Here is a 24817-nt window from a genome sequence, read left to right as displayed (position 1 = left end):
TTGACTTTCTGTCTCCACTGATTTTTGGCCCATTCTAGACATTCAGATCCATGGAGTCATATGCTATATAGTCCTTTGTAACTGACTTCCTTCACACAACATAATGCTTTAAAGGTGTACTTTGTCCTTTTTTATTCTCAAATAACAGTCTGCTGTGTGGTTCCACTACATTACTTGCCAGTTCATCAACTAATAGATGTTTGGGTTGTTTCCACATAGTGTATATTAACAACAATGCCACTATGAACAGATGTGTACACTTTTTACATGGAATATTTTCTCACTTCTCTTGGCCATAGACTTTTAGGGGTGGAATGGCTCAATGATAGGGATCCTTATAAATGCAAGAACCTGCTCAAGGATCCCAGTTTGAGCCCCCAGCTCCCCACCTGCAGGGAGGGGGTCACTTCACAAGCAGTGAAGTGCAGATGTCTATCTTCCTCTCCCCTCTTGTCTTCCCCTCCTCTCTCGATTTCTCTCTGCCCTATCCAACAACAATGACAGTAATAACACCAACAACAAGGGCAATAAAAGGGGAAAAGATGGCCTCCAGGAGCAGTGGCTTCCTAGTGCAGGCAGAGCCCCAGCGATAACCCTGGAGGCAAGAGAAAAAAATGAGCCAGCATTTTTTTGCTGCTTTACTCCCAGTGACCTTTTCTTGTGTTCAGGAAACGTAAGTGTGTTTTGTTACCTTGGTTGACATAAACACAGCCTTATCAGTCAGTGGGAGAGGGGCAAATGGATTGCTACACAATGTATGGTCATTATATGGGAGAAGTGAGTTCACTGTCTCAACTTATACCACACAGAGAAAGACAAGTGAAACCTTAGGTGTTTTTCAAGAACAACCAGAAAAGTGATTGTCAAGAAAAGAAGGAATGATCAAACAAAAGAAGCTCAACCCTTAAACTGAAAGTTAATCAACTGAACTTAAATGACAGACAAAAGCTTAGGCCTAAAAATGTAAGCGAAAAGAGAAGCCTTAAAGTGAGATAAGATACTTATAATCCAGGGCATGGAAAAAACTCTCATACATCTATTAGGAAGAAATAGCACAGGAGGATAATGAGCAAAGAGAAGGAGAAAGGAAAAAAAATTACAAAATACCCCAAATATGGAAATACCAAGCCTCATTGCAGAGCAGAGCCAATGGAAGCATCAAGCAAGGAGGCGCCATTTCCTAGCCACAGACTGGCAGCAGTGAGGTCTGACTAAGCTGACCTTGACCGAGCTGGAGCAGAGGAGCCTGTCCAGAGAGCTGAGGAGGTGGCACCATGGTCAGGCCCTCTGGAGAAACTGCAGGCCAGGCCTGCCCTCTGCCTTCACAATTCTCTTTTTTAATATAATTTTTTCAATTTACTTTATTTATTTATTCCCTTTTGTTGCCCTTGTTGTTTTTCATTGTTGTTGTAGTTATTGTTGCCATCGTTGTTGGCTAGGACAGAGAGAAATGGAGTGAGGAGGGGAAGACAGAGAGGGGGAGAGAAAGACAGACACCTGCAGACCTGCTTCACCGCTTGTGAAGCGACTCCCCTGCAGGTGGGGAGCCAGGGCTTGAACCAAGATCCTTATACCGGTCCTTGTGCTTTGCGCCACCTGCGCTTAACCCACTGTGTTACAGCCCAACTCCCCTGCCTTCACAATTCTATATATTTTCCTGCCCGTGTCCCCAAAGAAACCAGACAGAGGTGCTCAGTACATCAGCGTTCGGATAAACCCCACTGGGAAACAAGCCAAAAATCCACTGTTGTCAGAACAAATTAATCCACAAGATGAGAATGGAGAGCAAAGAAAATGGAAGCACCAGAGCCAAGATGGCCACATGGCAGCTCTCAAAGGCCAGATGGATGATGCAAACATTTGCTAAAAGCTTGTTGTCGACATGCCAAAAATGCCACCATTACCACCCTTGCTTGTGGACAGAGGTCTATGGGAAAAGTCTGGAAATCTGGGTGCAAGCACCTCTTCCGCAGGGGAGGGGGGTGGGAAGGGAGACTTCGAGAGATCCGCAACCTTTTTTTTTTTTTTTTGTCACCATGGTTATCCGGGTTATACCTGCACAGCTCCACCACTTCCGGTGCCCTTTCCTTTCCTTTATGATAAAGACAGATAGAAAAAGGGAAGAAGAGAGAAGCTTCTTCCCTCATAGGCGGGGAACAGAGGCTTGAACGTGGGTCCTTGTGCAGGATAACATGTGTGCTCTACCGGGTATGCCATCACCTGCCCCCTATATCCATAACTTCTTTTTTTTTTAATTTTTACTATTACTTTTTTTTTTTTCCCCACCAGAACACGGGTCAGCTTGGGCTTATGGTGGTGCTGAGGATTGAGCCTGAGACCTTCGGTGCCTCAGACATGAAAGGCTCTTTGCACAACCATTATGCTGCCTACCCAGCCTAGATCCATAACTTCTTTATCTAGCTGTCTACTGGCGGGCATGAAGGCAAGCCGCCTTCTTCTAAGGAGAAATGCTCCCACCAGCCCAGGCTGGATGACCTTGGACATGGAGAATGGCTGTGACCAGGGTCAGGAGAGGATGTGCTCCCCAGTCCAGTGGCAGCTTCAGGGCTCCAGCCAGCCTAGCATGAGAGAGACCATGCCTGCCAAGTGTGGCCACGCGGTTCCTTTTGGAGAAGAAAGCTGAAAGTCCTCAACTTCACAGCACTATCCTGATGTTGAAATGTTGGATGTGAACTCTGTGCTGGCCCAGCCATGTCTGCTAAGGACACTAGTCTGGGGCTTCACACTTTTCAGTTCCAAGGAGGCACTTGTTCTGCTTCTGGACCTAAACCCAAGTGGGCAGATGTGTATTCACTTGCCTCTCTGTCTCTGTCTCTCTCATTCTGCACCATTTGCTGGCCACACACATCTATAGCCCTTGCTTTGGTCCCTTTGCTCTGATTACACACACACCAGCTTGTTCTTAGGCTGGCGTAATGGGCTGGTTCCTAGTGCCTTGTCCCAGGAAGATTAGGAGAAAAAGACACCCCCCAGATTAATGAGGTGACATGGTTTTTCCAAGACACCAGTCTGGGTGGTTCTAGTCTGGAACGAGTACTGAGCAGCTGCAGAAAACACTCAGAGGCCTGATTAACACCAGTAGGACTCCTGCCTGCTCGCTATCCCTACTGCCAACGTGGAAATTCGAGCAGACCTCCTAGAACCCCACCCTGCACTGCCCTGCTTCAGCTATGAAAACACTTAGGATGTTACAAGATGTCGCAATGCTCTGAGTCTCAAGAGTCAGAGTGAGCCTATTAAGGGGACAGAGGGTAGCTGCATTGGGAGAAGCAGAGTTGGGGTTCCAGAGCCTCCTGTCTGCAGAGCTGGCTAATGCTGGCTCTAGGCTGGCACTCTGACACTCCCCACCTGTGACTACCTGTCACTGGAAGCCTCACATGAGCTGGTTGCAACCCTGCAGGCCCAACGTGCTCCCTGCCTCTAGTAGAGCAGATGGGCTGGCCTGGCCCTCAGCCCATAGCTTCAGAGCTCCTAGTAAACTTGAGAAAAGATTTCCCTGGGGTGACAGGCACTGAGGTATAGCCTTTGGAGGGGGGAGGGACTGGTGTTAGAGGGCCCAGGTCCTGCTTGGAGGCTGGTGCCCTGATGGTCACCTGATTAAAGACTAAGAGCCCAGGGCAGGCGTAAGCTCTCAGGTCAATCCTTTGCGCAGATGGCAGCTTTGACAGTGACCTTGGCAACTGGTCTGGCAGAGTTCTGCCTGTAGCTGCCTTGGCATCACAGCTGATGGGACGTCTTAGCTCCCTGCTACCTGCTGCTCTTCACATGCCTGTTATTTCTGACCGTGTGTGTGGTGACATAGAAAATTCAATACTACTATGACAAGAATAAAAGCTATTATAAATCGAACAGGGCATTCTGTTATTCACTATACAGATGCCCTCTAATTACTATAGAACCCATTTAGAAACAAACAAACACCTGGCAAGCTTGACTCTATAGCCCATAGCTCCTTTCCCCTCCTCACCCCCTCCCATAGCTTCTTTATTAAGTCAGCTGTGGATGGGGATGTAGGTTGCTTCCACTCCTTGGCTGTTGTGAACAGTGCAGCTATGAATATAGGGGTACCTATGTCCCCCACAATTAAAAACATGATGTTGTGTTCTTCAAGACAAAATGGATGAACTGGAGGCAATTATGCTTAGTAAAGTAAGTAAGACAACTACTGGATGGCTTTGCTCATAGGTGGGATATAAACAGAAGAAGGAAAAACAGGAGGAGGAGGATGAAGAGAGGGGACAAGAAGAGGAGACAGCAACAGCCAAACTGTCTCCAGGCCTGTTGTGGTTTTGGGAGGGGGTGGGGGGCAGAATTTTAGTGATGGATCCAGTGTGGAATTAAACCCCTAGAATCTTAGAATTTTTTAAAAATCATTGTTTAGTCACCTATCAATACGAACACACAAAATAACCTAACAAGAAAACTATTTTCAGTAAAACACATACCACTGGATGACTGGTCATTCTATTGGTTTGTCAAAAAAAAAAAAAGGCAGAATGCATTTTTGCATAGTATAACAGAAAAATACATCATGATTTTTTCTGACAACCTGTTGCAGCTATTACATCCTTCTGGGTGAGCTCAGTCCGTGCTCTAATGCACCGACTTTGCTACCCGCCCCCCCCTTCCTCAGGTGGTACTCACTAGGTACACCCTAAACCCCAGCCCTGGCGTGTGGGGGAGGCCCTGCGTATTATCACTGTTGGTGAGTGACTCCACACAGTGCCCTATAAAATGTTACAGTGGGACAACCCCCCCCCCCAAACATGCAGGCCCTTCATTTCACTTCAGAGGAAGACTCCAACCTCTCCACTACATGACTCCCCACAGATGCCGGGCAGATGCTCCTCAGGAGAGCAAACGAGAGACAGTCATTTGTCTCTGTTGAGTTCTCACTAAATTGTGTAACAGAAACCTTTAGCTCTGAGTGGACTGCTGGGCCAAAAATCAGTGCATCTGGCCCTAAAGTAGTGAAGCACTTGGGACTGCTTTGGATAGTTCATGTTTGGAGCAAATTACAGAGTCTTGGCATGAGAGAAAATAATGTGTCCCTGAACTGTAAAATTATTAAGAAATAATTTGTTAATAATTATAATAGCTAAAGAGACCCTGTGCTGGAGCCTTCCAAGCAAAAAGGGCAGAGAGAGTCATTTGGGTTCTGGCTTCATCAAGTTTCAGGTATGAAATCATCCTGGATGTGTTCAAGACTTCTACTCAGCAAGTATCATGTCAAAATGATCTGTTTTTCATAGAACGCTGCCACTTCAGCTCGATTTGATTTTGAAAGGCTTTCCAAACATTCTTTCAGTAAACATCTATCTAACTGTTTGTTAGGATTTCCTACCAGGCGGGACTTCCCCGCCACCCCCTTCTATCCCCAGAGGGGAGATTCCCACCTCATCTTGACGGATTGGGTTGTCTGACATCTTTTTCCTCCAAGTCTTCCATGTGCTGTGACATTCCAGCAATTATCACGTTCAGGTGAGTAAAAGACAATTTTATCCAGAGGATTGTGGCGAATGGCGCGTCCTCTGGTGACATTCTCGGGGTTACTCAGAATCCAGGTTTCCCCGCCCTCATATTCTGAGGCTTGGATCATGCCATGGATGATCCTTGTCCAAGTACTGGCCATACATATCCCTGATTTTTGAAAGGAAGTTGCTAGCACAGAGTTTTGTACTTGTTGAAGGCCCCGTGAACATTTCTCTGGAGCTGAATTCCGTGGTTGTCAATGTAACACACTGAAAAGTGACTGGAGCTTCCTAAAATGATCTGGGCGTTAGGCCTAGGGCATCTCTGTCTACACTTGTTTGAAGACTCTCACCAAGAGCCGTGTTTTTGGTTTCTTGGGTAGAAATAAGAAATATAATGCATGTGCACTGCAGACAATCTGGAAGGCAGATAAAAATACAAAACACGATGATCAATGAATGCATGTGATCCTGGCTTTTCTCCCTAAACATGTTCTCCTTAATGCTGATGTCATACTATAAATAGAAGCCATCTTCTACTTTGCTAACTCTGCTCTTGATAGCTGAATTGGTTCTGACATGATCAGAAACTCTTTTCTCAAGAACTATTTCTGAATGCTTGCTTAGCAGCCTGTTGCATAGACAGAGCCAAATTCCTTAAGCAGTGCATCCCTGCTGGACTTTCGGGTAGCTGCCAATTTTGCTCATTGTCTGGGTGGCTTCCAAAGGGCAGGGTGGAATTCTGCATTCAGAAACCCGGGAGGTTTTGGGGGATTTGGGCATGAGGGCTAGCTGTGCTGTGCTGGTGGTGTCTTTCCACCAGAGCAGGAAAGCATGTTCTCCATACAGTGGCGCCTTGAGTATGACAGGCACTGGGGCATGAAGGCTTCTGACATCCAACTTGGCCTCCCATATGCACAGTCCATCGGCTGTCCAATCACCCTCACGCCCCCACCTGCTGCCATGGACATACCCAGCTGATCCCCAGTCCCTTAGCAAACTCTGCTGGGACTTGCTTTATGAGCCCATCTGAGTTTCTGCCTTCCTGTAGTTGAGCTTGTTCACTCCAGTCCTCCTGGCCAGGACTTTGTAACGTGGATTTATGCTACTTTATCGTGCCTGCTATGCTTCCTTCTATGATGCTATCTGTTTGTGATCTACTCATACATTTTCGGTATTGAAAACTTTTATGTGCTTTTTACTCAAACTTTTCTTTGTATAGGTCAAAGGTTTTACCTGGCTATAGCAGACATACAAAAAAGAATGAAATGTGTTGTAACCGCTTCATCCAGTCATCTGTTGATGCGCATTTACGCTATTTCCACTCCTTGGCTATTGTGAATAGTGAAGCTATGAGCACAGGGATGCACATGTCCTTTCTAATTAGTGTTTGAGTGTCCACTGGATAAATATGCCTAACAGTGGTATTGTTGGATCATAAGAAAATTCCATTTTTATTTGTTTAAGGACTCTTTAGACTGTCTTTCAAAGGGCTGCACCAGTTTGAATTCTCATCAACAATGAACCAGAGTCAGAGTTCTTTCTTTCCCTCTTCATTGCAATATGCAGTCAATGGAATACTACTTGGCAATTAAGCAAGATGACACTGTGTCCTTCAGGACAAAACGGATGGAAATGGAGTGAAAAAAAAAAAAAACAGTGCAAAAAATGCACAGTGGAAAAAACGAGGTGAAAGACAACTACCACCAGATGGTTTCACTCATTTGGGGGATGTAGATAACTGAAACACATGAACTTGAAAAAGGAGGAGGAAGAAGAGGAGGCCAACTGTCCCTAAGATTTTTGTAAGAGCAATGGTGGTTATCTATAGAACTTTGGTGGTTGGTGCATTATGGAATTATACTCTAAAAAAAGTTAAAAGAAAAAAAATAGAAAAAGATGGGGCTGGGTGGAGGCGTACTTGGTTGAGTGCACATGTTATAATGTGCAAGGACCTGGGTTCAAGCCCCCGGTCCCCTCCTGCAGGAGGAAAGCCTTGCAAGTGGTAGTGTAGTGTTGCAGGTGTCTCTCTGTCTCTATCCCTCTCAATCTCTCCCTTCCCTCTCCATTTCTGTCTCTATCCGGTAAATAATATAGTTAATTTTTTTAATCTATGGAAATTACAAGTGTATAGCATGCTGAACTTTCAAAAAGGAAGACATTTAGCAAGTCATATGGAGAAAACAAACACTGCCAACGCCTCAAGGGGATCTCTTTTGCTGAGTAGTCTGACTTCTACAGCAATCACTTAGCTTTGCTTGTTTTTGAATTTTATGTCAATGAAATCGCTGTGCATGCATCCTTCTGCCTAGACAACCAAACACAGATGCTTGCCAAGCTTCTTTGAGCCAACGCTGCATTGGTGAGACAGCACTAGGCTGTTCTGTCATGTGGTGGTCTATTCTCAGGGTGGGACATTAGTGTGAAGCTGGAACTCTGAGAAATAGGATGGTTCTGAACACTCTTGTCCATGCCTCCTGCCTATTGTGCCTAGACGTGGAATTTCTGGGTCATAAGAATTCGTTTACTCAGTCAAAGAGATCTCTAAAGAAGTTCTGCCAACTTATGCTCACACTAGTAGTGGCTGAGCACTCCAGCTGTTCCATGTCCTTGCCAAGACTTGGCATCACCTGTCTTCTCCTTGTTAGCCATTCTGATGTAAGTGCCACATCATGGGTCTAACGTGTGCCAGTGGAGAGTATGGCAGTCTGGGCAAGGAAACAGGTTGGGCAAGAGTTGGAAGGTGGGGAGCTGACAGATAGCTCACCGGGGGGGGGGGTCCTGCCTTGTCATGTGCAAGGTGTGAGCCCAGCTTCCATCACACTGGGAGAAACTCTGGCGTTATGGTGTCTTTTACTTTCTTTCTCCCTCTTGGAGTCTGTCTGTCTGTCTGTCTGTCTGTCTATCTATCTTTCCTAAGTTCAGCCTGGAGCATCAAGGCCCCTAGCAATGACAAAAAACAAGCAAACAAACAAACAGCTGGGAGGTGGAGAACTACTATGCCCTTAACCCCTCTTTCCTATTCTTTGAACACAAAGTTTACTGGTTTTTAATGACAGTCCTTGATTCTCAAGCACTGTCTAAATACTATCCCTCAGTGCTGCTTTCTGCTTCTTTTTACCTTTTTTCCCCCTACATTTTCTTTTTCCTAGTTTTAGTTGCATTACTTTAATTCTGTCAGAACATAAGGGACATACATTGTTCCTCTGTTCTTGTCTTCTTTGGTTTTAGCTTTATAACTAATGTTTACATGTTCACTGTTCACCATTGGCCCTTTTACCAAAGCGTTCTCAGTCAACTGTTGGGTGGATGAAGGATATTTTATGATCAGTAGTTGACAAATGATCAAATGATGGCCTGAGGACCAGATCCTTCTGATGCTTGTGTTTCCTTTTTTTTTTTTCCTTTCCCCTTTTGTCTGTCTCTCTCTTTCTTATTGACCAGAGTATTACTTAGTTCTGGCTATTGGTGGTGCTGAGGATTGAACTCGGGACCTCTTCTATACACGTCACATACATGATGTCCCTTGTCCAACACTTATTTTTGTAAATAGTTTTATTGAGACCTGGACCTGCCCGTTTGTTATATATTGTCATTGTACTTTGTGTTACAATGATGGAGTTGAGTAGTTACAATGCAGACCATATAGATCTCTGAGATAAAGAATTAAATAGCAGGGGCAGACAGCATCACGGCTATGCAAAGAGACTCATGCCTGAGGCTCCAAATTTCCAGGATCAATTCCCTGTACCACCATAAGCCAGAGCTAAGAAGTGCTCTGGTTAAAAGTGAAAAAAACAAAAACATTAATAGCTTCCTTTTAAATTAATTAATTAATTATTGAATAGAGACAGAGAAAAATTGAGAGGGGGCAGGGAGATAGAGAGGAAGAGAGACAGAGAGACACCTGCAGCCTGGCTTTCCCCAGGAAAGTTGATGACCAGGGGCTTGAACCTGGGTTCTTGGGCACTGTAATGTATGCTTAACCAGGTGTTCCACTGCTTGGCCCCCATTAATAGCTTCCTTTTACAGAAAATGCCTGCCAAGTCCTGGTCTAGTAGGTATCTTAAGAAGGACTCATGGGTCCAGTGTCCTAAACTTCTGCCTACATATTTTCCTCAAGTCTTGACACTTGAAGGACAATTTGGCTGGATGTAAAATCCTCAGCTCACATTCTCCTTCTTAGCCCATTGTCCTCATGACCGCCGGGGACAGGGAATCCAGGCATCACTCACTGGAGCCACAAGGAGATGGTGGGGGTGGGCCACCAGCCTCCCTGTCTCCCAACTCTGTCCACAGTGCTGTCATGGGGACTTGCTGAGTGCACTGCTGACCATCCACCACCCAGTTATGGGGCCGACAGGCATGATCTTCCCCATTCAATCCCCCCATCCGAGCCATGCACGCAGCCTTCTCGTCTAATGCGCACAATCCATCTGAGTCACCAAAACCAGCTCTTTGTCCGCCATCTGTGCCAGAGGCTGATGACAAGTTAAGCCGGTGTCCTCAAAGCTGCCCACACACCCTTTGGGAAATGGGGACCCCCTCGCAAATTTCTAGCTCTTCTTTCACCAGTCATGATCTCACTCACCCCATCAGCAGAGGTCTGGAGCAACAACTGTTGGGCCCTGGGGGGGGGGGGTCTGGGACTGCTCTTGGAATGGGCCTTCAGATGCCTCTAAATAACCAGTGATGGCAGTGATCATAAAAATGACATGTGAGAGCAGAGACCATAACGATGACACACCTACTCCTGAATGTGAGCCAGGAGCCATCCCAGTAATTGATTTTGACCTACTCATAATCCCCGTGACAACCTCACAAGCTGGATGCTGCCTGTGTCCTGTTTAACCGAGATGGAGGGGCTCCTCAGGCAGAGCACACACGTCACTGTGTGTGAGGACCTGGGGTTTGGACCCCAGTCACCACATGGGAGCACCATGCAAAGGGGAAGCTTCTTAGGTGGCGAGACAGTGCTGTGGTATCTTCTGTCTCTCTCTCTCTCTCCTTCCCTGTCTCTTAACTTTCTATCTTTTTTAAAAAAAGCCTCTGGGAGTGACGAAACTGCAGGTTCAGAGCCCCTGTGATAACTCCAGTGGCAAGAAAACCAAGCCAAACACAGCTCAGCATAGACAGTGGGAAGGGTCTCTGCTGTTCTCTCCTATTAGTGGCCTGGGCTCTGGGCCTCCAGCTCACAGGAAATGAGACAGCCCCCCCCCCGGACTAGCCCCCACTCTTTCTACCAGAGAATATTCTGCTTCTGCTGTCAAACTCAAGTCACAAGGCTCAACCCTCCAAACTTGATTGTTTCCACCATAATTCTTTTTCTAAAGACTTAGTTTTAATGAGAGACAGGATGAGATGAGGTTAGGGAGAGAGGCCAGAGCACCGCTCAGCTCTGGCATATATTGGTGCTGGGGCCTGAGGCAAGCCAGTTCTGTGCCCTAATGTGCTATCTCCCAGACTCCTGCATACTTGAGTTAAAATGTCAAATAAGTGCCTCCATGTGTCATTGCATGCCAGAGGCTTATAGTAGGGGGCCTGGACCAGAATCATGGGAGAACTTGCTAGAAAGGCAGGTTCTCAGGTTCCTCCCTTAGAGCCATTGAGCCAGAGCCTCTAATTCCAGGTCTGTTCCCAACAGTTAACTGGGCAACTGCAACTGAAATGCTCCATCTGCCCTTAATACTTGTTTCTTCCAAGTGTCTGGAGAGCGGTCTCCATCCAGGAAGCAGATGAAGGGTCCCAGCAGAGAAAACACCATTAAGCCTCATGTGGAGTGAGTTCCCCACTCCATCCCTGCTCTGGGGTCCTGAGGAGTTTTTGGAATTTCTGTCCTAGGTTTTCCCCAGGCTCCTTCCTTGCTTCTGTGGAGGGTTTGAATCCAAATACAGGTTACCAGGCAGCAGTGCTGGCAGGCCCCAGCATTTGCCATCCATCCACATCTAGCCAGACTTCATGACTTAAATGCACCCCACCCCCGCCAGCCCATCTGTAATGAGCCACCCGGGTGGGACACAGCTGTGCAGCCTCTAGTCACGCATGGGGCTGTAACTCAATAATCCCTTTCCCTCCCCAAGGCCAACCCCTGCCCTGCTGATCACATTATCTGATACCCACAGGAGAAAGCCCAGCAACATCCATGGGCTTAGCAGCAACCCCCTTGGGACTTTTTCTGCTGTTTCTATCTACCCTAGAATTCATACAATTTAACGATGCTTGTCCTGACGTTAAGGGGGAATGTTCACCCACACTTGCTCCCCCTAACCTTTTATTACCTGGAAAAGACCAGCTCGGGCTGTGTCAACCATGCAGTTATACACTGTGTGAAATGTGTGTGTTGTGTCTTGTGAAATGATGAATGGCCCCTAAAACAGCGGGCCTGGCTGCTGGCTGATGTCAACCATCAATATGGTCTTGTAGCTGAGTGGTGATGATGGCCCTGGCCAGCATCCCTCAAGAGCTTTACCATGGCTGAGGAGCGCCCAGGTATTACTTCACCTAAGATTCTCTTAGGAGTAGGTTCTGGTTTCCCAGCCCGCAGGTAAGCACATCTGTTAACTGACTTGTGGGTTTGTCTGGAGCTGGGGGTGAGGCTGGGACCTGAACCTGAACCTGTGTATGCCCTATCCCACTCCCCAACAGCCCCCATAAGGGCGCGCCAGGATAACCAGAGGACAGCATGCCATGCTTTCTGAGGAGCTAAGCTTGACAAGCACCTATCTTCATACAGCCATGAGGACAGAATGATTTTGCTTTTATTCCCAACTTTAAAAAGGTATCTGGTTAAATATAGGCCATGGGAAAACATGAGCAGGGGAGGGGAGGGAGGACTGCAGGGATTTCTGTTGGAGCCAGCATAGAGAGAGTGAATGAGACAGGCCAGTGGGGAGGGCTCCAAGTTGAGCCAAGTTGCAAGTCAGTTCAAGGTCAGAATCAACCATGGGCAGGACACAGCAGGGAGAAGCTACAGGCAGCACTGAGGGAGGGCGCAGGACTGAAGCAGGTGGCACACAGTCCTGCACGGGTCCTGCATCCACCAGCCCTAGCCTTCTTCCTGTGTCCCATCACTGAACCATCTGTCCTCCATGTCCAGGAGCAGACGCTGATGGTACTACAATGAACATCATTTCCACTCAGTGCTCTGGCCATGATGTGCTTCCTGCCAAGACTGAGGCACTTCCTCTCTACCACCCGCTCCTGTGCCTTGCCCAGCCCTTCTGAGCTCCAGGTGCTGCTGGACACTGGAGAGACAGCTGTCCCCCCCCCCAAGTTTCCAGTGGCTGTTTGACATCTAGAAAAGGTGCTACAAAGCCATGCTGAACAGGGGGCCCTGGCCCATATGGCAACAAGAACTAGAAAGGAGGGGCAGTCAGCAGAGGGCCAAACAGAGGGCCTGCAGGTAGGCTGGCCATATCATGGCTGTAAGCTAAGTATCTAGCAGTAAGGAGAGAGTCTCTGCCCACACAGAGCTCTGGCCCAAGCCGTCAAAGCCTTGATTCCTGAATGAGCAGACTTAACTGCGCTGCTAGAAAAGTCATGGCATATTTTTTAATGCAAAAATGCATCATGACTTTTTCAACAACCCAACAGTTTCTTGACATGAAATCCTTGGATGGAGGTCCCAAATAGCTTCTCTCACATGCCCAACTCCCGTAGTTCATGTTCCAGGTCATTGCGTCGGAGGGCCTCACACAGTCTGACACAGACCAGCTAGGGGTCAGGAGTGAGCAGCTGCAATACTGATAGCTGGGTACTCCTGCCAACACCTCACCTCCCCACCCCTAACCCCAATGCTTCCTGTGAAGCCATTTTCACACACACTGAGCTCCTCAGGATGTTTGAGGTCCTGAATGTTTCCTTTTTTAAGTTACTTATTTATTTTGGATAGAGACAAAGAGAAATTGAGCAGGAAGGGAGAGAGAGAGAGAGAGAGAGAGAGAGAGAGAGAGAGAGAGAGAGAAAGAGAGGCACCTGCAGACCTGCTCATGAAGCTGCATCCCTGCAGGTGGGGCTTGAACCCTAGAGTGTCCTTGCACACGGTAATCCGTGCACTCAATCTGGTGCATCACCACCCAGCCCTGAACGGCTTTTCTTTTAAAGGCACACACACACACACACACACACACACACACACACACACACACACACACACACACACACACACACCACCCTGCCAAGAGTCAGAGCATCATTCTGCAGGCATGGTGCTGAGGACTGAATTTAGGATTCGACACATCCAAGTCTTCCTAAATGGTCCTGGCTTTGTTTTCTTCTTCTTTTTTTCCCCCCAGCATGACTCTAGATAAAAATAAAAATAAACCAGCAAACAGACCACATGGAGCATTTGGATCTCCTGTTTGGTTCCAAAGCATGGAGCCTCTGGCTGTGTGTGTGTTCCACTTTGGGCGGAGGGAGAATCCCAACTCGCCCTCAGCTATCTGGGCTGCTGACTTCACTCAGCTCTTTGTCGCATCCTGGTAGAAACTGGCTGTAGTATTTTAAACAGAGGACGAGGTAGTGGAAAGTATGGGAGGAAGACTTTGCTTTGAGTTGTATTTGGTTTCAGTTATACTTAACTATCAGCTGGGCCTTGGATACGTCACTTCATAACTAAGCATCTCAAGGTCTTCTGTAAAACAAGGAAACTGCAATTTTGCAGCCACGTCTAGGGCACAGGCAGGCTGGGGCCCCATACCCAGCTCAGAATTCCTACTATCACCTCCCATCATTCATTCCCATACTGTCCAAAAGACTGTGACTACATATGTATGATTTGTAGGCTGGCTGTGGACAAATTCTGAGCTGTAGAATTCTCTGCTTTCATAATAAATTCATAATTCAATTCTTCTTTTGAGAAGAGAGAGCCTTCCTCTGGGCTTCACGGGAAGAAACTGATTCCCCAAAGAGAAGCAGCAGCACAACCAACAGAGCTGAACCAACAGTGGCCGAGGTTACAGAACCTGGAGGCCTGTCTTTTCCACCATCACATGTGACCCAGTCACACCCCAGAAACGGGGTGCTGGTGTGGGTGCAACCTGAGGTTTAAGTAAGCAGGAGCAGCCTGGGTGCGGAACCAGGTTGGACCACACCCGTCACCGTGTCTGGAAAGAAAAGGCTCATGGCTTGAGAGTCAGTCACAGGGCTGCTGATGTTGGAAGTCCTATCCAAGAGCAACATCCCTGCGGCGCTGCCTCTCTTCCCCGGACTCGGGGCTTGTCCAGCACGGTAGCCCCCGGTGTGCACCCTGAGCGGAGCAGCTCCCGAGAGGGGGCAGCTGACCCGTGTTCTGCAGAGTTCGACGGCCCACTGCCCTGGCATGGAGGCCCTCTCCTCAGCTTCTCTTCAGACTGAAGGCTGTGAAACTTTATCTTCATCTTTAAGAACCTCTTTTGTTACCAGAGATATTGCTGCATAGCTCTATCATTCCTGACAGCTCCTCCCTTCCCTCCCTCCCTCTCTCCCTTCCTCCCATCCTCCTTCCCTTCCTTCCTTCCTCCTGAAAAACTGAGAGGGAAGGGGGAGATAGAGAAGGAGAGAGAGGGGGGTGAGCAGTGGTGCCCTGGGTTAAGCACACACAGTACGAAGCGCAAGGACCCTTGTTCGAGTCCCGGGGTGAGGATGGGGGTCGTTTCACAAATGGTGAAGCAGGTCTGCAGGTGTCTCTTTTTCTCTCCCCCTCTACCTCCCCTCCTCTCTCAATTTCTTTCTAACCTATAAAAATATGGCCGCCAGGAGCAGTAGATTCACAGTGCAGGCAATGACCCTTAGCTATATTTGCCCTGGAGGCAAATAAGTAACTAAGTAAGTAAATATTTATTATATTTATTTATTTAAATAAATAAAGGGAGAGAGGGAGAGATGACACACACCTGTAGTAGACCTGTTTCACCGCTTGTGAAGCTTCCCCCTGCAGGTGGGGAGTGAGGACTCGGGTTTGAGCCCTGGCGCCACATGGCGCTACTACAATGGCCCTAGGGGAAGTTGTGGTACTGTGGCTTCTCTCCATTCTCCCTGTCTTTCTCTGTCCCTCTATCTAAATGAAAACCTGACTGGGACATGGTGGCATCTCACAGACTCTAGATGTTAAGACAGGGTTTGGGGAAAGTTCTGCCATTTATGGTGTTCTGTGTTTCTGTCTTGCTTAATTTATGTGCTGGTGACATGCAGCAGTAGCAGGGGTTGAACTCAGGACTTCAAGCATTCAAGGCATTGGCTCTAACCAGTGAGTCACCTCAATGGAGCTTGGCAGAAAGGGTAGGATGAAGAGGCCAGGAGGGACAGAGCTATTTACAAGACAGGGTTTGACTGGGGGGTCACCAGGAGGATGGGTGCATCTTTATGATATAGACCCCCCAGTCCCCAGAATGAGGGTCCTGGAGGCTGGCCTCCCTTTTCACTTAGAGAGCCCTGCTGATCCTGCTAGAAAGGGCTAGGAAGGGCTGATGGGATTCTCCTCTGGAAATCCAAGATTAGTTTAAACTAGAAACTCTACAGTTTTTCCTTTTTTTTTGTTGTTGTTTGTCCATTTTTTAAATCATGAAAGGGCCTTTTGTTTTGCCAAAGTCTTTTGCCGTGTCTACTAAAATGAACAAGTTTAGAAAAATACTCAACTGATTCATATCAGTCTCACAGTAATTGATTTTCAAGTGATGAACCAACAACTGTCCATTCCTAGGAGAAAGTTCTACTTGGCCACAGATATAATCACTTTTATATGCTGTTAGTTTCAGTTTGCTTATACTTTCCTGATGATTTTTATACTAAACATGTGGAATACTGGATGAAATTTCCTTATTTGTGTGTTGCCTTGGTTGGATTTTAGTACTGAGGTCCTATAACTGGCCTCACAGAATAAGCTGGGAAGTGTTCTGTCTCTGTTATTTTTTGAAGGGTTGGTGCTAATTTTGCTTTAAATGGCAAAATACACAATGGAGGCATTCTAGTTTTGAGTTTTTCTGAACTGTGAGAATTCATATGATTAATCATTCAATTTCTTGCTATAGATCTGTTCAGCCTTCCCATTTCTTCTTTAATTACCTTTGGGGGCTAGCCTATTTCTAGGAACTTGTCCATTGTTCATACTGGTCATACAGTTTATTGGCACAGAGTCCAGTATACTGTAACATGGTTTATTCCATTAATTGATTTTCACGTCATACATAAACAGAGATGGTTTCACTTTTTAGTTGGCATACAAATGCTCATACCATCTCTTCAAAAAAATTTTCTTTTTAATTTCTGCAGGACCTGTCTTCTAGAGCACTCTGATTTTAGTAGTTTGAGTTTTTTCTCACTTTTTCCTTGGTCAATGTAGCTAAATGGTTGTTCATTCCCCCCACCCCCTCTGCTTTTTAAAAAAATTTCTTCTTATTATTTATTTTCCCTTTTGTTGCCCTTGTTGTTTTATTGTTGTAGTTATTATTGTTGTTATTGATATCATCATTGTTGGATAGGACAGAGAGAAATGGGGAGAGGAGGGAAGACAGAGAGGGGGAGAGAAAAACAGACACCCGCCTGAGAAAGACCTTCTTCACCGCCTGTGAAGCGACTCCCCTGCAGATGGGGAGCCAGGGCCTCGAACCAGGATCCTTATGCTGGTCCTTGCACTTTGCGCCACATGTGCTTAACCTGCTGCGCTACTGCCCGGCCCCCTAGCCCCCTGCTTTTCTATTCTCCAGCTCATTAATTTCTACTCCAGTATTTACTACTTCATTCCTTCTGCTTGCTTCTGGTTTATCCGCTCTGCTGGTGTCTTATGGAAGATGCTGGTTACGGATTTGGAATAGTCTTGCCTTGATATAGTGCACCTGTGAATCTCCCTGCGAGGGCTGCTGTAGCTGCGCTTGTTAAGCTCTGACATGTGGTACCTTCATATTCATTCATCTCGAAGTAATTGCTAAGTTTTCTATTTGACGCTGGTTATTTAGGAAGTGTCTTGGTTAATGTTTAGGAGATTGCAAAGTTCTTTTGTTTATTTCTAATTTTATTCCATTGCAGTCAGAGAATATGCTTGACATGCTTTCAGTCATGTATTTGTTGAGGTTTAGTTAACGGCCTCGATTATGTTCTGTTGGGGAGAATGTTTCGTGCACACAGCAGAACGTATATTCTGCAGGCCAAGTGCTGTACAGCTCTCTCTGTTAGGTCTAGATTTCTAGTGCTGTTCAACTCTTCTATTTGCTTGATCTTCTCCCTGTTAGAAAACTATTGTTGAAAGTGGATGTTAAGGTACTATCACCAGTACTATTTAATGTCGTATTTCTTCATTCTGTCAGATTTTGCTTGTTATTGGGTACACAGATGCTTACAATTGCTATATCTTTGGAAGGTTGTCTTTTATCATTTTTAAATGTTCCTTTTTCTTTTTTTTTTTTTCCCCTCCTCCAGGGTTATTGCTGAGCTCGGTGCCTGCACCATGTCCACCGCTCCTGGAGGCCATTTTTTCCCCCTTTTGTTGCCCTTGTTATAGCTTCATTGTGGTTATTATTATTGCCCTTGTTTTACGCAATTCGTTGTTGGATAGGACAGAGAGAAATGGAGAGAGGAGGGGAAGACAGAGAAGGGGAGAGAAAGATAGACACCTGCAGACCTGCTTCACCACCTGTGAAGCGACTCCCCTGCAGGTGGGGAGCCGGGGGCTCGAACCGGGATCCTTCCGCTGGTCCTTGCGCTTTGCGCCATGTGCGCTTTAAATGTTCCTTTTTCATCTCTAGTAACTTTTCATTTAAAAAATCTAACTTTTCTCTGACATTATATAAGCACTCTTGCTTTGTTTGTAGCTTCTGCTTACATGATGTTGCTTTTGCTTGCCTTTTACTTTCAGTGGTTTTATGTAAATATGCACTTCCACAGAGAAAATAATAATAGTTTCCTAAGAGGAACTAGTCCCACCTGTGACTGTTCATTCTACTAAGAGATGCAACCAGCACCAGGCTCTGCCAGCAGGGACCTCCATCAGAACCCAAGGGGGAGGGGACTGTTCTGGAAGGCTGACACCAAGCACAGCCCCACTGTACGTCTGACTTCTCTCAGAGAGTCCAGTTCAGAAGGCCCTCACTGCAGAGCCACTCTAGAGAATGCATATTTACTTTGTGATCTTGGTTGGTTTTGTTTTTTGTTCCTCAGATTGTGTTTCTAGTGTATTTGAACAGGAAACTTAAGTGCAAACATGTTTTACTACTCAAAAAAGTCAGGAAGAGAGAAGAAGCGTCTTAATTAATTTCAGACCCTACAAACAAAGTCTTTCTCAAGAGGAGGACTTTATTCCCTGTGAAAGTGGCATTTGGGAACTCCCTGCCTTCTGCTGTGAGCAAATGGGGCCAGGCTCACATGATTAAAGGACCAAGTGTAGAGGAAAAAGAGAGAAAAAAAATTTTTTTTCCTATTCAGGAAAACACTCTGAAGTGTTTTCTTGCCATCTTTCTAGAATGTTTCCTGATTTACATGAACAAAAAGTAATCAGAACAGTGCTACTTAAATAAAGTGAAAGTGAGATTCCAGAATTTATGTAGTATCAGAAAAAAGTCCTGGAATGTGAACACATTTCTTTTCACCACTCAGATATCATTGATAAGACACATAATAGATAACTGGTGCAGTTCACAACGAGAGCTGCCTATTTCATAATAGGAAAAAAAAAAACAGGAAAGAAAACCTTTATCTTTCAAACTAGCTAAAAATGGATTAAGCAATGTTATTCTTTTAGATTTGGGCTATACCCAATGACCCATATGTTCTAAGCATCATTCTTAAACCATCCCCCCCACACACACACAGACACAGACACACACACACACACACACACACACACACACACACACGAACATATGCTTGTAAAAACATGAGGGATGCCATTCTATTTTAGCCCCAAACAAGGAAAGCCTGGCTAAGCCTGGATAAAATAACTGAGCAAAGCAGAACAGTTTAAAATCCAAACACTTCCTTACAGATGACTTCGATTCCATTGCCAGTTAAGAGGCTGGATAGTCTTTTCTGAATTACTCTAATTCAATGTACAGTACAGTATGTACTGCCTGGGAAGAAGTTCAAGTCATAAATACTACAGGGAACTAGCTAATAGCTTCGAATGGCCTTTTCAAGTGGCCAATAAGCTCTCCAAGACTGCAAAAATATGAGATCTGGTGAGGCCTGAGCTATGTGGTCCAGAACAAGCCTGCTCTCTGCCAGGCCCTGCCCTCGCTGCCCCAGGACTGTCTGGGCCTGAGTCCTCAGGAGCTGGCACACAGGGCTTGCCTCAGGCTGGCAGATGGTGGTGGGTCCCCTCTCTGCAGACTGTGGTCGATAGGGGGAAGGCCGCTAGGCACAGTCAAAGCAGCAGATCTGACCTGCAATTTCTCTTGTTGCTGCCAAGGTCAGAGTCAGCTTTGCCAGTGTTTGTGGTGGTATGCAAGGTGCTGGAGCAAGGCCATGTGCCCTGGGTGCTGGCTTCCAGACTCCAGATGGTTAAGATGGGGTTTGGGAAAAGCCCCCCACCCCCAGAGCAGGGGGCAGGATTAGAATAAAGAGGTGCTAATGGTGTACAGTGGAGAAGGCAAAGGAAGTGGTTGGAAAAAAGGGTGAAAGAAAAAAAAGAGTCAAAGAAAATTACAAGGAGACTAAAACAAAATATGAGGGCAGAGACAAAACTCTCTGTTGTGTGAGAGGTCAAACAGTCACAATAACATGGCAGCGTTTCCACCTCACCACACTGGGCAGTGAGGTGCAGTCTGGCTGGGGGAGGGGGACGGGCGGGGGTCCACACCCCTGGGGTCACAGGCTTTCTTTCCAGGCTACAGGTGACACTGACCTTGCCCACCCTCACCTTCAGACCCCACCCTCACCTCCAACTTCAGTTTTTATTACTAAATTCAATTTCTTTCTGCTTACATATCACTAATTTCCTAAAGGCAACCTCTTCATCTTTTTAAATTTATCAGCCCAAGATCTTCTTACTACATGTCCTTTTGAGAAGAAAACAAAAGATTTATTTATTTTATGAGAGAGAGAGAGACACACACACAGAGAGAGACTAGAACAGTGTTCTGGCATTTGTAGTGCCCAGGACTGAACTCAGGGTATCATATATGACAGTGCTGCATCCTACCCACTGGGGCCAGTTCCCAGGCACTGTGTGTTCTCAAGAAGAACACAAGGCAAGAAAGAAAAGACAATTAGATGCAACTATTTATGCTTTACCGTCCAAATGTGTGTGTGTGTGTGTGTGTGTGTGATACTTACACATCATCTGTGTAAGTATGTACAATGTAAGTATACACATGCATGGACGCTGAATGTCTATTAGAATTTACAAGACCTTGTCTGGCTTCGTCACCTCTAAGCACCTTGGGCTGGCTAGAACAAGCTGTGGGGATGAGAGGAACTCCAGAAACTTCTGGTGACTAAAAGAAAATGCAGGGCCTGGCACTATAATGAGACTCAGGGCTGTGCTACATGCTGTAGATGAGGACTGAGCATCCAGGCAGTGAAAGGAACTGCTTACAGTAGCCTGCCCCTCTTTGTATAAGAAGAGAATGTCTTGTGGTCAAAGCTTTAGAGCCGGGCTCACAGTAAGGCTGTGGTTCCCACACCTTATGGGCAAAATGAGGGCAAGATTATCTGGAATGGGGGCCAGCCAACCACAATTCCTGGCCAAGTACTGTCTGCTGACTGTTTTTATAAAGTTCAGGAGCTAAACGTGGTTTTTATATATTTTTTTAAATAAATAATTCTCAAGATCAGAGATTGGATGTGACCTGCAGAGCCAAAAAGTATTTCCTGCCTAGCCCTTTACGGAAAACGTTGTACAGCAAGTTCTGGGGAGGCTGTAAGAATCTGCTTCAGACTGGACTTGGCATATTGCACCAAAGTAAAAGACTCCAGGGTGGGTGGGGGGGTGGAGAGTACAGGTCCAAGAAGGGTGACAGAGGACCTAGTGGGGGTTGTACTGTTATATGGAAAACTGGGAAATGTTCTGCATGTACAAACTGTCGAATGTAAAATAGGAATTCCCCAATAAAGAATTTTTTTTTAAAAAAAAGAATGTGCTTCAGAAATTACTCTTTGTGGAGTGTTTGTTTGGCTTGAGCGTGGGTCCAGACATGGTGACACTGTGGGTCTGGGAACTCTCAGTGAGCACTCTGGAGCCACCCCCCCTCTATCATCTCCTTAGCCAAGCTCTGAGCAGCTCTCGGGTACCATTCTAGAGTAAGAGTGAAGGCTGGTCCAACCCTGTCATTAAGGGACACAGAATCCCTGACTGGTGGTTTTGAAACATGAATCCTCAGCACTCCTCAGAGTGTGGTGGATGCCCTGTGGGGTGGGGGCTGGGTTCAGAGTCTACCCTGGTCTACAGTGTAGGAGATGCAATCTCATCAGAGCAACTCTGGTTTCATGACTGTGTGTGACTTAAAATGTGCAAGTGAGAACAGCCTGAAGAATTTTTATTTTAAAATCTGCTTCTTGGACAAGTCTCTAAGATCTTTCTCGCTCAGTCACACCCTTTAATCCATACTGGTCAATTTCCTTCTTTCTCACACCCTATGTAGCCCTAAGAAGTCTGGTCACCTTTGCTTTCAGAAGAGCCAGTGACCTGCCCACTCTGTGTCTTCAAAGTGAGGAGCCCCTGGACTGATGAAAGATGGGTTTGGAAGATGGTGGTTCATACCCAAAATGCTCAAGATGACTTCCAAAAGTGGGAGTTTCTTCCTAGATTTCAGAGTGTCATTGTTTTCTTAAGATTTTATTTATTTTAAGATATTTACGTATGATTAACAGTGGTGAGAGAGAGATTCAGAGCAGCACCCTGGCTCCCTTTATCTATCCACTGTGCCATCTCCTTGGCCACTACACTATCTCTTATCCCACAAAGAACCACATATGACCAGTGAAACTTTATTTTCCCTTCTCCCGTTCCCTCCTGCTTTCTCTCTCACACTCACATTATACCAGATTGACAAAGCCAAGGAGACCATTGCTTGTGAAAGTTTTGCACAAGGAAGGTGACATGAGTTGAGTGCAAAAACCCCACCACCACCTTGTCTAAAGTCAAGCCACATTACAAGGGGTGGATACGTCTAAATAGGAAGCACAGGACCAGCAAACTAAGTAAGTCCACACTCATCAACCCAGAGCAGAAGAGGCAGCCTGGGGTCTATCCCACATGGAGCAGAGACATGAATCTGTAAAGAATCACAAACTTGCCTAACTGACCAGCACATTCCACACGACTCACCTCAGCACATTCCACACGACCTCACCCAGAGGATTCACTTCAGAGAGGGTGATGAGTGGCCAGGGGAACTCTGTAAGGAGTTCCAACAGAAGCAGACCAAGAGATACTGAGACGTGCAGTTGTCACTTCCATCAGTAGGGGTCACTTCAGCGAGGGACACAAGCTCGCTAAGAACACTAGCCTGTGTGTCCTCCATCACAAGCCTTTACCACCTCCACTCATCTCCTTTCTCTCCACGGTGAAGCAGCTGGGTTGAAGAATGTGGGGCTGGCTACTTTCTCCTCTGAGCTATTCCAACGGTTCCCTCTAAGACACCTACCTAACAGGCGGGTTTGTCTGCTTCCAGCAGTTTGAGCTCAGCCATCACAGTCGGTATTCTGAGAGGTGAACTCACCCAGCAACAATGGAAACGACGCAGAACCTCAGTCTTGTGGCATCAGCCCTCTATCGTCACCCCCCTGCCCCCCCACAGCACACTGCCCCGGCCTTGGCAGGCCCACACCGGAACCCAGTTCCTTACCGCGACTGGCAGGGGTGAGAGTTGCACCTTCGGACCTGGGGCTCCGGGCGGCTGGCTAGGGGGCAGTGGCTGTCATTTACCAGTGTTGTGGTCTTGTTCACGATGCGCGTGCATGACACGATGGTTCTGCGCTCCCCTGGAAAATGAACCCGGGAGCTAAGAGGCTGCACTCAGGGTCCCACAATGGCCATGCAGCCACATATGTGGAGGGGCATTGAGGCAACAGGAGCACTGGAGGTGAGTCTTTTTTTTTTTTTTTTGACACTTTATGGAAGAAATGTTAACTTACAGGATTGGTGTCACAGGGGAGGTAACTTGTGGGCTAGAGAGATTCCTCACTATGCACACAGACAAGCTTTGGGCCCCAACACCACAAGGGATGGGACAGGCCCTGGCCTCAGAGGAATCCCTGATGCTGGGGTCTCTCTCCCTCTCTGTGTCTATCTGGATGGGGAGGAAGGGGGTGTGTGGAACTAGAGCACTAGAACTGTGTGTGTAAAGATCTTAACTTTGCAGAAAACCAAGGTGCCATTGTAATGCCTTCCTGGCTGTCAGAAAGGCAGAGCCAGAGCTGGGGGTGAGGGTGTGTCAGACACAGCGGCATCTAGTCAAATGCCTCCTAGGAAAGCTTGCTGATATTGAGACCAAAGCCTACTCCGAGTCCCAGCTGTTCCTCTGGTGCTTAGTGTGTGCAGACCTGTCTCTGAGAGGGAGTCCTGAGCCACACTACAGCCTCCCCATTGCCCCCAACAGCAGCCTTGGGTGGCGGGACAACACATGGGAAGCTCAGGCTATCTAGAGCCAGACTGGCTTTCTGGCCCGAGGGGTGACCATGGTGAGAGAGCTGGGAGTCACACACTTGGAAGGCTGCCCTGGCCAGTGGTGACAGCAGCAGGAAACAACTCCCACCCACCCCATCCTGCCATCCCAGGGACCCCAGCATCGCTTGCCAGTAACTTGGGGACATAGCAGCTTTCTGGATCTGGAGGCTGGGGGATCTTCTGCACAGAGGGGCTATGGAGGGTGTGTGTGCTGGGGAGAGGAATAGAGCCAGAGGACTATAGGGCTGGCGGTGTGAGCCCAGGACTGCTTGAGGAGGAAGCCAGGGGCACCGAGAGAGGGGGTGGCCCTAACATGTCACATTATGGCGACAGCCCTGCCCATGACTTACCAATCGGGTAGCGGCCCTCTGTACTGGAGAGCTGGGCAATAACACCACATGGCCAATGGCTGCTCAGCACGCTAACCCTCCCTCAGTGGGCCCTCTGGAGTCCAGGGCAGCCTTCTGCCCTAACTCTGCCCCCCTCCCACATACCTCACCTGTCTTGTGTCCCCTGTGCTCACGTGACTCTGGGGGAGGGGCTGTTGGCCAAGAGCTCAGAACAGCCCCAGCTCCCTCCTGAGTGACAGCATGAGCACAGTGCCTTAGGTGTGAGGGTGGGTCATCCATATTTTTCAGCAATGCTGGGAAATGAGATCAGGGCCTTGTACGCACACAAGTCTTCAGGGGCCCAGTTTGTTAGTCTTAGATTTTTTGAGAGAGAGAGAAGAACGAAGGCGACAAAGACAGAC

The 24817-nt window shown here is 47.0% G+C and overlaps 1 protein-coding gene across 3 annotated transcripts in view; it reads right to left on the bottom strand.

Annotated features, from left to right (window-relative positions):
- ADAMTS17 (ADAM metallopeptidase with thrombospondin type 1 motif 17) overlaps window positions 1-24817 on the bottom strand; it is a 332233-nt gene that overhangs the window by 141283 nt on the left and 166133 nt on the right. For all 3 annotated transcript variants that reach the window (XR_009546590.1, XM_060179312.1, XM_060179313.1), the window contains exon 19: window positions 23246-23381. Coding sequence is in view for 2 of the 3 variants with exons in the window: in XM_060179312.1 (XP_060035295.1) it covers window positions 23246-23381 (136 nt within the window). In the remaining variant the exon portion in view is untranslated. The remainder of the gene's footprint in view (window positions 1-23245; window positions 23382-24817) is intronic.

Source organism: Erinaceus europaeus, chromosome 20 (assembly GCF_950295315.1).
Source record: "Erinaceus europaeus chromosome 20, mEriEur2.1, whole genome shotgun sequence".
Lineage (NCBI taxonomy): Eukaryota > Metazoa > Chordata > Mammalia > Eulipotyphla > Erinaceidae > Erinaceus > Erinaceus europaeus.
Note: the sequence above shows the minus strand (reverse complement) of the source record. Positions and strands in the feature narration are given on the sequence as shown.